The sequence below is a fragment of the Cherax quadricarinatus genome, chromosome 33, assembly GCF_038502225.1.
Source record: "Cherax quadricarinatus isolate ZL_2023a chromosome 33, ASM3850222v1, whole genome shotgun sequence".
Lineage (NCBI taxonomy): Eukaryota > Metazoa > Arthropoda > Malacostraca > Decapoda > Parastacidae > Cherax > Cherax quadricarinatus.
In genome coordinates this window covers 16,049,660-16,062,553 of record NC_091324.1, presented here as the reverse complement: position 1 = coordinate 16,062,553, position 12,894 = coordinate 16,049,660, and the positions used below count along the sequence as shown (strand labels likewise).

General features: G+C 35.9%; 1 protein-coding gene and 1 long non-coding RNA gene across 13 annotated transcripts in view; one reads left to right on the top strand and one right to left on the bottom strand.

The window, feature by feature from the left end:
• LOC138853548 (uncharacterized) overlaps window positions 1-12,894 on the bottom strand; it is a 67,767-nt gene that overhangs the window by 3,549 nt on the left and 51,324 nt on the right. The gene's annotated exons all lie outside the window — the stretch shown is intronic.
• Fas3 (fasciclin 3) overlaps window positions 1-12,894 on the top strand; it is a 160,979-nt gene that overhangs the window by 133,786 nt on the left and 14,299 nt on the right. For 5 of the 12 annotated variants that reach the window (XM_070090866.1, XM_070090864.1, XM_070090870.1 and 2 more), the window contains 4 exons: window positions 9,065-9,170; window positions 11,329-11,424; window positions 11,655-11,732; window positions 12,002-12,076. In XM_070090866.1, the coding sequence (XP_069946967.1) occupies window positions 9,065-9,170; window positions 11,329-11,424; window positions 11,655-11,732; window positions 12,002-12,076 (355 nt within the window). The remainder of the gene's footprint in view (window positions 1-9,064; window positions 9,171-11,328; window positions 11,425-11,654; window positions 11,733-12,001; window positions 12,077-12,894) is intronic. The other 7 variants (XM_070090865.1, XM_070090869.1, XM_070090872.1 and 4 more) reach the window with 4 other exon arrangements.

Below are 12,894 nucleotides of genomic sequence, written 5' to 3'. Positions count from 1 at the left end.
CCTTGCAATCCATTGAATAGTATTCCATGACCCAGGTGATAAAAAATCACAAACTGTACATTAGGGAACACTGCTTTAAAGTACAGGAAGGCCCCACTTATACGGCGGGTTAGGTTCCAGGCTACCGCCGTAAAGCGGAAACCGCCGTAAAGTGGAACACCCTTTTTTTCCACTTACAAATGCATACAAACACTAGATAACAAGTTTACACTAACATATATTATGTTAGCAATAGAACCAGGCATCAAAAAACAATAAAAAAGTACAATACACACATAGTGCACTCATTACTTACCTTAAAATATTTATAGTCTTAATCTAGGGTGAGACAAGTAGTATTTATTGTAAGAAATCAAGTGTGGTATGTATTGTAATAGCCAGGCTACCTCACCAGGCCACCCCACCCACACTTACTATTCTATGATATTTAAGCATCCCAGAGCGATAAAATGTATATACAGTTCACTCATTACTTACCTTAAAATATTTGTAGTCTTAATGTAGGGTCAGGAGTAAGTAAATGAGATAAAACGAATAAATGAGAGAGAGAAAGAATGAGTACATGAGAGGTAACAGGCGCAGAGTTATGTAAACAAACCAGGCTCCCACATCTTATATTTATGTTTATTTATTCTATTGTGGGGTGTATTTATCATCTTTTTATGTTATGTATCGTGTTTATTATATAATTTTGAAAAAAATATCATGGATGGATTAATGAAAATGTGTATATTACCGCAATATACGACATTTAATGAGACTCGGTGACTATTGTTATTATCACCACTTGTGGAAGTCGTCTGCTACCACAGCTCACATTTATGTTTATTTATTCTACTGTGGGGTGTATTTATCTTATTTATATGTTATGCATCGTGTTTATTATATAATTTTGAAAAAAATATCATGGATGGATTAATGAAAATGTGTATATTACCGTAATATACGACATTTAATGAGACTCGGTGACTATTGTTATTATCACCACTTGTGGAAGTCGTCTGCTACCACAGCTCACATTTATGTTTATTTATTCTACTGTGGGGTGTATTTATCTTATTTATATGTTATGCATCGTGTTTATTATATAATTTTGAAAAAAATATCATGGATGGATTAATGAAAATGTGTATATTACCGTAATATACGACATTTAATGAGACTCGGTGACTATTGTTATTATGGCGTCACTTGTGGAAGTCGTCTGCTCACATCTCACATTTATGTTTATTTATTCTACTGTGGGGTGTATTTATCTTATTTATATGTTATGCATCGTGTGTATTATATAATTTTGAAAAAAATATCATGGATGGATTAATGAAAATGTGTATATTACCGTAATATACGACATTTAATGAGACTCGGTGACTATTGTTATTATGGCGTCACTTGTGGAAGTCGTCTGCTCACATCTCACATTTATGTTTATTTATTCTACTGTGGGGTGTATTTATCTTATTTATATGTTATGCATCGTGTTTATTATATAATTTTGAAAAAAATATCATGGATGGATTAATGAAAATGTGTATATTACCGTAATATACGACATTTAATGAGACTCGGTGAGTATTGTTATTATGGCGTCACTTGTGGAAGTCGTCTGCTCACATCTCACATTTATGTTTATTCTACTGTGGGGTGTATTTATCTTATTTATATGTTATGCATCGTGTTTATTATATAATTTTGAAAAAAATATCATGGATGGATTAATGAAAATGTGTATATTAACGTAATATACGACATTTAAATGACTCGATGTATGTAAGTTTATTTAGGTACAGGTATACATAAGTATAATTATCAGAGTATATATAAAATATGAAATAACTTTTAAAAACATTTGAAATTTTGGAGTTTCCAGACAAAATGGAGAGACTTAGTGCTTACTGAGCTCATGGAGAATGTAAACAAACAGGGTGGGGCACGGTGACCGTATTAGAAAGTCAGGTGGGGGGAGCCGTATAGTGAGTTTTGGTCATAATTTGAAATGTCCGTATTAGCGGAACGCCGTAAAGTGAAACGCCGTAAAGCGGGGCCTTCCTGTATAAAGTATATAACATAGAATCTTAATGTTACCATTATTGTTGATCTTGTCACTATTTTCTCAAGTTTTCCTTCCAACAATCCCTCGCAATATCTTTTCCTGTCTATTTTTTGTTAAGCTTTATTCTTATTTGCTCTCTATTCTGCATCTTACTGGTTGCTTAATTTTCCTTCTGCCAGCATTATTATTCATGGCTAATGTTTTTCTCTCTCACTTTTAAACATATTTGAGAAACATTATTTTTATTTGGCCTTGAATAATTTTAATTTTCTTGTCTCTTACATCTCCGTAATATACTGTAGCAAAATCCCATTGAAGGTTTTAGGTTCATTCCAAGATCAGAGACTGTTGCAGAAGCAGCACTTAACAGGCTATAATTAATCACTGATCTCAGAAAATGCCCATATCATAAATTGGAAAATTATTTGGCCTGTAGTTTACTTGACCTAGATAGTCAGTTGCTATTAAAATATAAAAAGTAAATTGTAAGTTGCATCTCGGCTCAGAATTGAGCAGGACTGAGGATCTAGGTTCGTTAGTTGTAAGTAGGGATTTAACACCAGTATTCTGTTTTAGGCCATTACTGTTATCCATTTAGCCAGTACTCACAAATGCCATCAAAATTAGTAGATACTAATACTTAGCACACCCCTAAATAGGACCTTAATTGAAGTCAAACAAACAACCTGGGCTTCCTGGTCTGTAAAATCCTTTCCTACAAAACTGAGGCTGCAAACATGAACTTAGTACACATTACGTATTATCAGAAAAGAAGTGCTAAACCTACAAGGGATAACTTAGTACATAGAGTTGCTTTTAGGAGGTTCGTACATCAGCTTGCGTGTGGCCAGCAGTAACAGCCTGGTTGGTCAGACCCTGATCCACCATGAGGCCTGGTGTCAGACTGAGCCGCAGAGGCACTGACCCCCAAAACCCTCTCCAGGTAAACTGTGTTTGGTTTAGCTACTTTGAGGTGTTTTGTAGGATTTTTTTTTAACATGCAATTTTAATTCCTGGGCTTCTGGCAGTGAAGGGGTTATAGCAAGGCCTATAGGCTCTTATGCTACCTCTGAACTCATTATGCAGCTTTAAAGCAGAAGTTTTATATTGGGAGGAGATTATAGTGCCATTTGGTTTGGTCACTAATTGAGGAGGATTTCTGTTAGTTTTGTAAATAAGTTAGGATTTTGACCAGGATCTGTTTGGATATAGGTCGATATGGAATGTTTAAGGGTATTTGTTAGTATCTCAGTATTCACGACTTTTCTCATCTCCCACCCAAATCTTGCCACATTCAACACCATTGTTAATGAGGAGCTACTAAAATATCTACTTGGATGACAGCCAGTAAACTTACACTTAACACTGACAAAACCTTCTATATTATGTTTGGTAACAGAGCAGGTGTTGCACAACTTAACATTAAGATCGACAACACTCTTATTGCCAAACATAATGAGGGCAAATTCCTAGGCCTGCACCTCAACAGCAACCTGAATTTCAGCACCCATATCTAGCACATAACATAAAAAGTATCCAGAATGGTTGGAATCCTCTGCAAGTTACGTTACTACGTGTCACAATCAGCCTTTCTCATACTATACTATCCACTTGTCTATCCCTACCTCGCCTATGCTATTTGTGCTTGGGGATCAACTGCAGCAACACAAGTATATCCAATAATAACCCAACAAAGAGCCGCAGTAAGAATAATCATGCAATCCAATCCCAGGCAACACACCCTCCCCACTCTTCATTGATCTAAACTTACTGTACAGAACATCCACACACTACTGTGCAACCTACATTTACAGAACCTTAAATTCCAATATTAACCCTGACCTAAAACACTTGATAGTTGACAGGACCCACTGGCATAGCACAAAAATCTGACATTCCCAGTGTCTGGCTAAACCTTTACAAAAATTCAATGTACATAAAAAGACCTAAAATCTGGAACACCCTACCTGAAAATTCTAGAACTGCAGACACAAGCATCACTTTCAAAACTACCTTTAGAAAATATCTCCCTGACACACCCCACCGTCAGCTAATTACACGAAAACCACCTATTCTCTTGTATCACACACACACACACACACAAAACTAGACCTCCCCTCAATATCTGTGATTCCCTACATTTCACACTTACACTAACCCAGTTGATTATAAACATTGAAATATGTAATAAGACTATTACCTAATGAATATAGGAGCTCCAATAGAAACTATGTATCATACCAAGACAAAACCATTCACATTGCTAAATTTATGAACTGTAATGCAGTTACTTTGCCTTCTTATCAACATACTCCATAATCTGTACCAATATAGAGTTTTGAATTAATCTTAGTCTGCCCGAACCCAAAATGCCTAGTCATGCTAGGTGTGATAGTGGCCCTCTCTAATTAGTATTTTATAATATGTAAACCAAACAATATTCTATAATATGTAAACCCTGCATTTGTAATCTTTATAGAGAATAATCTTGATTGATAGATTGACTCAGGAGCGTTGGTATAACTATACTCTTGTACATTCCCCTCTTGACTTTCATGGATAAATTTCTTCGTCTCCACAGACTCCTCGGTGCACCACTCGCCTTTTCCCCCTCGTCAATTCTATGATTCACCTTATCTTTCACAGACCCATCTACCAACATATCCACTCCCAAATATCTGAATACATTCACCTCCACCATACTCTCTCCCTCCAATCTGATATCCAATCTTCCGTTACCTAATTTTTTTTATCCTCATCACCTTACACTTTCCTATATTCACTTTTAATTTCCTTCATTTACATACCCTACCAAACTTGTCAACCAACCTCTGCAACTTCTTTTCAAAATCTCCCAAAAGCACAGTGTCATCAGCAAAGAGCAACTGGGACAACTCCCACTTTGTGGTAGATTATATTTTAACCCCACACCTCTTGCCAACACCCGAGAATTCACTTCTCTTACAACTGCATCTATAAATATATTGAACAAGGAAGTACGTACCATTAAATACGAAGGCATTCTAAACTACACAACACCCGCTTAGAAAACAAAAATAAATATAATGGAGATGGCTAAACTTGACTTGGGAGAGGAGTAAAGAATATTTAAGTGAAATGGTAAACCAACTCAGTGGTGAAGGCTTAAACTGTCATCTGCTAGGTGGGACACAGAAGCTCTGCTTATTTTACCTGCTTTGAGATAGGAAAAAAACGGGACTCTGAATAACTAGAGAAATTTGACTACAGTATTTCAAAAACAAAATGAAATAGAATATTAACCCCTTGACTGTCGCAACCCCCAATCCTGAAGTGTCTCCTGGTGTCGCAAAATTTAAAAAAAAAAAAAATATTTTTTCTTGGGAAATGATAGAGAATCTTTTCCCGATTGTAATGACACCAAAAAAACGAAATTTGATGGAAAACTGACGGAATTACGCTCTCGTGAAGTTAGCGACCTTGGCGATATTTACAAATCGGCGATTTCACCCACTTTGAGCCCGATTTTTGGCTAATTTCATTGTTCCAGTCGACCAAACTCATAGCTATTTCTTTAGAACTCAGTTTTTTCTATCGATTGAGTACAAGAAACTGCCCATTTACCAATTTCAACTACCCAATAACGTGGTCAGAAATTTGCAATTTAGCCAATTTCACGAAAATTAAAAAATATGACAATTTCAAAATAATCTCCAGAATGAACAATGCAGACATTCCTGGCTCTAGAATAACATTTTCTTTGTTCATCAGTCATGTCTCCAGGCCCCTCTGATATTACTCTTGCTTTCTATTTTGAATTTTTATTCAAACAAAAAATAGAAGATTTACTATTATGCAGACTACTCCAATACTGTAACAATTGTCTAAATAACATCAACCCATTCATGACTGCATATTAGAATGGCTAGTTGGACATATATTGGACAATGATGTCATTTGTCTATTTTTGAACATCGGCAAAAATCAAGCATTTCCCCCACTTTGAGCTCCATTTCCAGGTTCTTTTTTTTTTAGTAAAATCAATCAAAATCATCTCTTTTTCTATAATATGCTTTCCATGCTATCAAATGAGACCAAGAAAACGAGAATACAACCATAAATACTATATGAAAATAGACCACAAAGTCGGCATTTTAATTAAAAAAAAAATGGTCGGAGTTTTTTTTTTCTCATTATGCACTGCGTGCTCCAGGATTTTTTTTATGTGGTGCACACTGACCACACAGACCCATTCTCTCACATGTGGGCCTACCAGCTTTCTCCTTGATTTGAAGACGCTAGAATTTATGAGTATACGTATATACGTCAAACACGGTACCTCGTAAGACGTATATATACAGCCGCGACAGTCAAAGGATTAAATGGGAGAGAAAATAGAAGCCAATTAAAAAAATGGTTACAGTAAAATTAATATTTCCTAGAGCCATACAAATACAGGACATATTTTTATAAAAAATAACGACAATTTGAGTGATCTTAATTATAATACAGATATAATATGATACAAGATAACACTCTGAAGATAGCCACTGATTATGCAGATACATATTGGGCAAACTGATCATAAGGCTTACTAATTTTATCTAGAATAATATTTACTATTTAGAATATTTACTACTTGTATCTAAAATAATACTTCAGCTAATGTAGCTTTGATAATTCATTGTAAGTACTAGACAAGTTGCAAATGAATAATTTGTCAGTTACAGTGGACCCTTGACCAACGATATTAATTTTCCCCACAAGAAATAATGGAAATCCAATTAATCCGCTCCAGACAGCCGAAAGTATTAAAAAAAAAATTTTCATGAAATATACATTTCCCTACAAATAAAACGAGACATGCACAATAACTACATAAATAAATGTTAAAATGACACTTGCCTTTATTGACGAGTATTGATGAGACACTTTCTCTTGAACACTGGGATTTTCAGTGTGATACACGAGTAAAGGCTTCACTTTGCAATCCCCACTATCATTACAGCAAAACATGAGAGTTAGCCTGTCTTTCATAGGCTTGTGTCTTGGGAGTGCTTTTTCCTCCTGAGTAATGTAGGTCCTGTTTGGCATTTTCTTCCAGAACAGGCCTGTTTCATCACAATTGAACACTTGTTGGGGTTGGAATTTTTCAGCTTCACCATGCCTTATCACAATGTGTATGTCACTACGATTCTTAAAACTCTCAAACCAAACTTTGTTGGCCTTAAATTCACCAATATGAGCACTAGTTCCAGGCATTTTTTCCTGTTCACCTGGGTGTTAGTCGACTGGTGTGGGTCGCATCCTGGGGGACAAGATTAAGGACCCCAATGGAAATAAGTTACAGCCCTCGATGATGCACTGACTTTCTTGGGTTATCCTGGGTGGGTAACTCTCTGGGGTTAATTGTTTCTCGGTAATTGTTTCTCGTTAAGCCACACTAAAAACACTCTCTCCACATCTTCGAGTAGTACAGCTGATGGTGGTGGAGGAACAGCCGACTGCGGTGCAGCAGCAGCTGACCATGGTATGATAGTATTTCAATAGTGTTTCTCACCCTTTTTACCACAGGGTTGGCACTAGAAGCTTTCTTTGGGCCCATGGTGGCTTATTTAGCAGTTACAAGCACTAAAAACAATGGAATACAAAATTTATTGAATATACGTATACGTGGAACCGTCTGCCCTGGTTTGTAAATAATGACGGCAGGGCAACTGAGGCACTCAGGCTAGATGGACAGGTTTGGGACAAATCATGTTGGCCGAGTTTTTCATCGTTGGTCAGGCCAAAATTTTAACACTCAAACGCTACGTTGGACGAATTTTCGTTAGAAGATACCTTCGTTGGCCGAGGGTCCACTGTACATATAAATTACAGTACGTACATCGAAATTACAGTGGTACCTCGGGATTTGAACACCTCAAAACTTGACCAATTATGTAAATGTATTTATGCAAGTGCTTTCGTAAGTGTATTTTTGGGGGTCAGAAACGGATTAATCTAATTTACATTATTCCTTATGGGAACAAATTCATTCGATATCGGCCTTCGAGCAGACTTCTGGAACGAAGAAGTTCGTATCCCAAGGTACAACTGTACTTAGATTCAGTGAGCTGCATAATATGGAGTGGTTGAATTTGGGTGTTGAACTCAAGCATGAGAATGTACTCACTAGATATAATAATTTTGTGAGATTTGAAAGTTTTTTTTTTTTTTTTTTTTAACAATATTAGTAAAGATGTTGGCAGATGGAAAGCTTTCTGCATTTTCAGGTAGGGTTCCAAATATTTGGGTATTTTATTTGCACTTGAGTTTTTGAATAGGTCGAGTCATACACAAGATACTTGCTCTTTGTGTCCTGTTGCAGCTCTAAACATAGAATTTAAGGTCTTGGTTAATGTTGGTACTGAATGTCCTGTAGATATAGCGTGCACAATAGGAAATGAATATTGTGTTCATAAAGTAAATTTGAATTTGAATGGGGGGAAAGGGTGGCCCAGAGCTTGAATGATTAATAATTCTAAGAACTAAGACATGTTGATGTTATGGCCACTTAGGGAAAACCGAGTCAAAATATCCGTATGTCTTCCTCATTGGAAACTGCAATGAAATGACAGATTTCACATTAAAATATTAATGTTTGTAAATTAAGACTTATTATTTCTGTGTGCTGCTTTTTATTTTTCCTGCTGTTTCTCCATCTTTTTTTTTTTTTTCAATGGTTACTTCTATAGGGATTAAACAGTATTAAATAACTGCAGTTTTATGCGCTTTTTTCTTAGCTGCCAGAATATCCAGGAGAGGGAGCTGCAATACAGTGGAAAAACAATGCTACCAGAAAGTACTGTAATGCATTACCTTTGCAGCCAGGCACTTTAATGAAGAGAGGAAAATAAACCTTTTCATTTCTGCTTATTAACTATAAATGACAGGGCTTGATCTAGTGACCGCTTTCTAGACATGTTCACCTTTTTCTCTGCACTTATTCTTCCACAACACTGACCTCTTACTGATGCATGCTTGTTTCAGCAGCGACACTGAGAGTGCAAGAGGGACTAGCACAAGCCACGCTGCCAACTTGAAGAACCGCCTTGGACAGTTAACACAAGTTTTCAAAAAACCAAAGAAGGATCATGTAAGTAGTAAATTATTCTTATTATGTGTCCTTGTGTGCAGTAGTATTTGTTGATTAACCCTTTGACTGTTTTGGTCGTACATATACGTCTTATGAGCCAATGTGTTTGACGTATTACCTGGAGCTTACCTGGAGAGTGTTCCGGGGGTCAATGCCCCCGCGGCCCGGTCTGTGACCAGGCCTCCTGGTGGATCAGAGCCTGATCAACCAGGCTGTTACTGCTGGCTGCACGCAAACCAACGTACGAGCCACAGCCTGGCTTGTCAGGAACCGACTTTAGGTGCTTGTCCAGTGCCAGCTTGAAGACTGCCAGGGGTCTGTTGGTAATCCCCCTTATGTATGCTGGGAGGCAGTTGAACAGTCTCGGGCCCCTGACACTTATTGTATGGTCTCTTAACGTGCTAGTGACACCCCTGCTTCAAATCAAGCAGGAGAAAGCTAGTAGGCCCACATGTGAGAGAATGGGTCTGTGTGGTCAGTGTGCACCATATAAAAAAAAATCCTGCAGCATGCAGTGTATGAGAAAAAAAACTCCAACTGTATTTTTGGATTAAAATGCCAACTTTGAGGTGTATTTTCATGTAGTTTTTATGGTTATATTTTAGTTTTCGTAGTCACATTTGATAGAATGGAAAATATATTATAGAAATAGAGGTGATTTTGATTGGTTTTACCATGAAAAGGACCTTGAAATGGAGCTCAAAGTAGGGGAAATGTTTGATTTTTGCAGATGTTCAAGAGTAAACAAATAATGTCATTGTCCAATAAGTGTCCAACTAGCCATTCTAATATGCAGTCATGAATGGGTTGATGTTATTTATACAATTATTACAATATTGCAGTAGTCTGCATAACAGTAAATCATCTATTTTTTGTTTGAATAAAAATTCAAAATAGAAAGCAAGAGTAATATCAGAGGGGCCTGGAGATGTGACTGATGAACAAAGAAAATGTTATTTTAGAGCCAGGACTATCTGCATTATTCATTCTGGACCCTATTTTGAAATTGGCATAATTTTTAATTTGTGTGAAATTGGCCAAATTGCCAATTTCTGACCACTTTATTGGGTAGTTGAAATCGGTAAATGGCCAGTTTCTTGTACTCAATCGATAGAACAAATGGAGTTCTAAAGAAAGTTATGAGTTTGGTCGACTGGAACAATGGAATTAGCCAAAAATTGGGCGAAATCGCCGATTCATAAATATCGCCGAGGTCGCTAACTTCATGATAGCATAATTCCGTAAGTCTTCCATCAAATTTCATACTTTTAGTGTCATTACCATCGGGAAAATATCCTCTATCATTTCATAAGAATTTTTTTTTTTTTTTAAATATTTTGCAACACCAGGAGACACCTCAGGATTTGGGATTGCGACAGTCAAAGGGTTAAAAAAAAAAATACATTTCTGGGGCCACATGTTTGTATGCAAATGCATTTCAAGTTATGTGCTTCCCTCATGTATATCCACTTGTACTCAAATGTGCACACGAGAATTCCAATTTTGGCTATTGCTTTGTGAATCTTTTAAATGAAAAATGGAAGATATAATAAAACTAGAAGAGAACATTAGATCTTTAAGATATATTATTGTATATTTACTCATGAATTTTGAAGATGCTGTTGAACATGCCTTTGAAATATAAAGACTTAGCAGAGTTTTTTTTTTTTTTATGACTTACAAAATCAAAACACAGTTGCAAACAAATCGCAGAACAGGTGGGGCTGGAACTCATGAACTAGTGGTTAACACACTGGCCTGCAAGTATTATGACTCATTTGCCATGAGTTTGATCCCCACCTGTTCTATGATTTGATTTTTAATTTATTACAAATCTACTACAGTACTGTACTATTCCCATGCATTTACAAAAAAAAAAAAAAAAAAAAAAATGCTACTTATAGCATGTATGGATTATATGACGGATATGCTTTCATGTAATTTTTTCATTGTTACATAAACAGGAACATTAAAAAAAAAAAAAAAGAAATTCCTAGGTGTTGCACATTATTGCATTATTTTTACAAGCCAACATTTCCAAACAGTTGGCAAATCAACGTCCATCCCACTACATGTATATGCATTATAAAACTAGCTAGTAAAACTATTCAACAGTTTTAAATATGCTATTTATTTTTTTATATATGTATAAATTCAGGATATGAAGCAGGATGAGACTGAGAAGAAATCCCTTACTAAAGATGAACACAACAAGGGCAGTCCTTTTAAAGAACAGAGTCCAAATGAGAAGGAGGTAAGTTTATATCTACTTAAACAAGTGATAAATGATAACTGTCTGTAAAAACTATTTGATAACTGTTGTTTTTTGTGATTTTAAAAATAGCATGATATGTTCTGGTTATTCTTACAATGTAATAGTATTTACACAGATATTACTTGTGTTCCTAACATGCATGATACACATTTCACAAGTGTAAGTCTTGAATGAAAAAATTCACCTAAATGTAATGTTTTGTTTACAAGCCCCCTGAAACTACAAAAGTGCCTGAAGAAATTGTATCCACCAATCTTTATTCTGAACAAAATTCAACTTATGATGAGGTATGAAAGTAAATTATTGTATTGTATAATATAGTAACATTGATTTTATATATTCCACCTAAAAATTTACTTTCATGATTCCATGGATTCCCTTGGATATTATTCACTTGTAAACTTTCTTATGCAGTATTGTACTTTATATATATCTTAGAGGATGTGCTTGCCTAGTCCATAGTTTCTGAAACAAGTTGTCACATCGGTACATGTAGTGGATTATGTCATTCAGTGTGAACCACTTAAACTTTCAAATGCATTTATTGTTTTGCAAGCATACCGAAGATAAAGTTTTCACTGAAAATTTTCCACCAGTAGTAAACAATGAAAATACAATGGACAAAAAAGAGGTAGGATTTTGTTACAGCTCAGCACTTGTTACTTTATTCTTTTCTTTTTGTTGTTGACATTTAGCTTAGGGGCATCTGAAATGTTATAGCTTTTAATGATTGAAGAAAGCCAACCATCTAATTATCTTTGTGACTGTTTTGGAAATGTGGGAAACACCATTATGTCTGCCATGGATAGGATGCTTTAGACAAGTTTTCCAGTCATAATTTTAAAATTACTTGATCAGTTTTCATGAGCCTGATTAAAAAATGTTCAGGATGATGAAGAACTGTTGACACAGTTCTCTGCTAGAAACAAATTAAGTATTTACAAAAGAAATTATTGGTTGGATAAGGCATTCCAGTGTTCTTTTGTGTAATGGAGTGTAAACTGGAAAGAAACAAAAATTGCCTGACTATATATTTTATATGCAGTGACAAAAGGGTAACTCTTGAACTATCACTGTAAGTTATCATTTTTTAAAACCGGCTGTCTCCCAATGAGGTAGGGTGACCTAAAATAGAAAACTTTCACCATCACTTGCCAGAGGTGTGCCGATACCACAGTTCAGATATCCCTCCAAACTGCAAATATCCCCTTCCACCATTCCTAGGGTGACCCCTACCCCACTTTCCCTCCTACAGATTTATACATTCTTCAAGGCATCATGTTTTCCTCCATACTCTCTAAATGCCCAAACCACCTCAACAACCCCCTCTTGATTACCACACCACCTAATCTCCAAATTATGATTTCTCTTCATAATCACACGCACATTGACCTCAGACATGACATTTCCAATGTCTTGAGTCTCCTTGCTGCTACATTTGCAACCCAT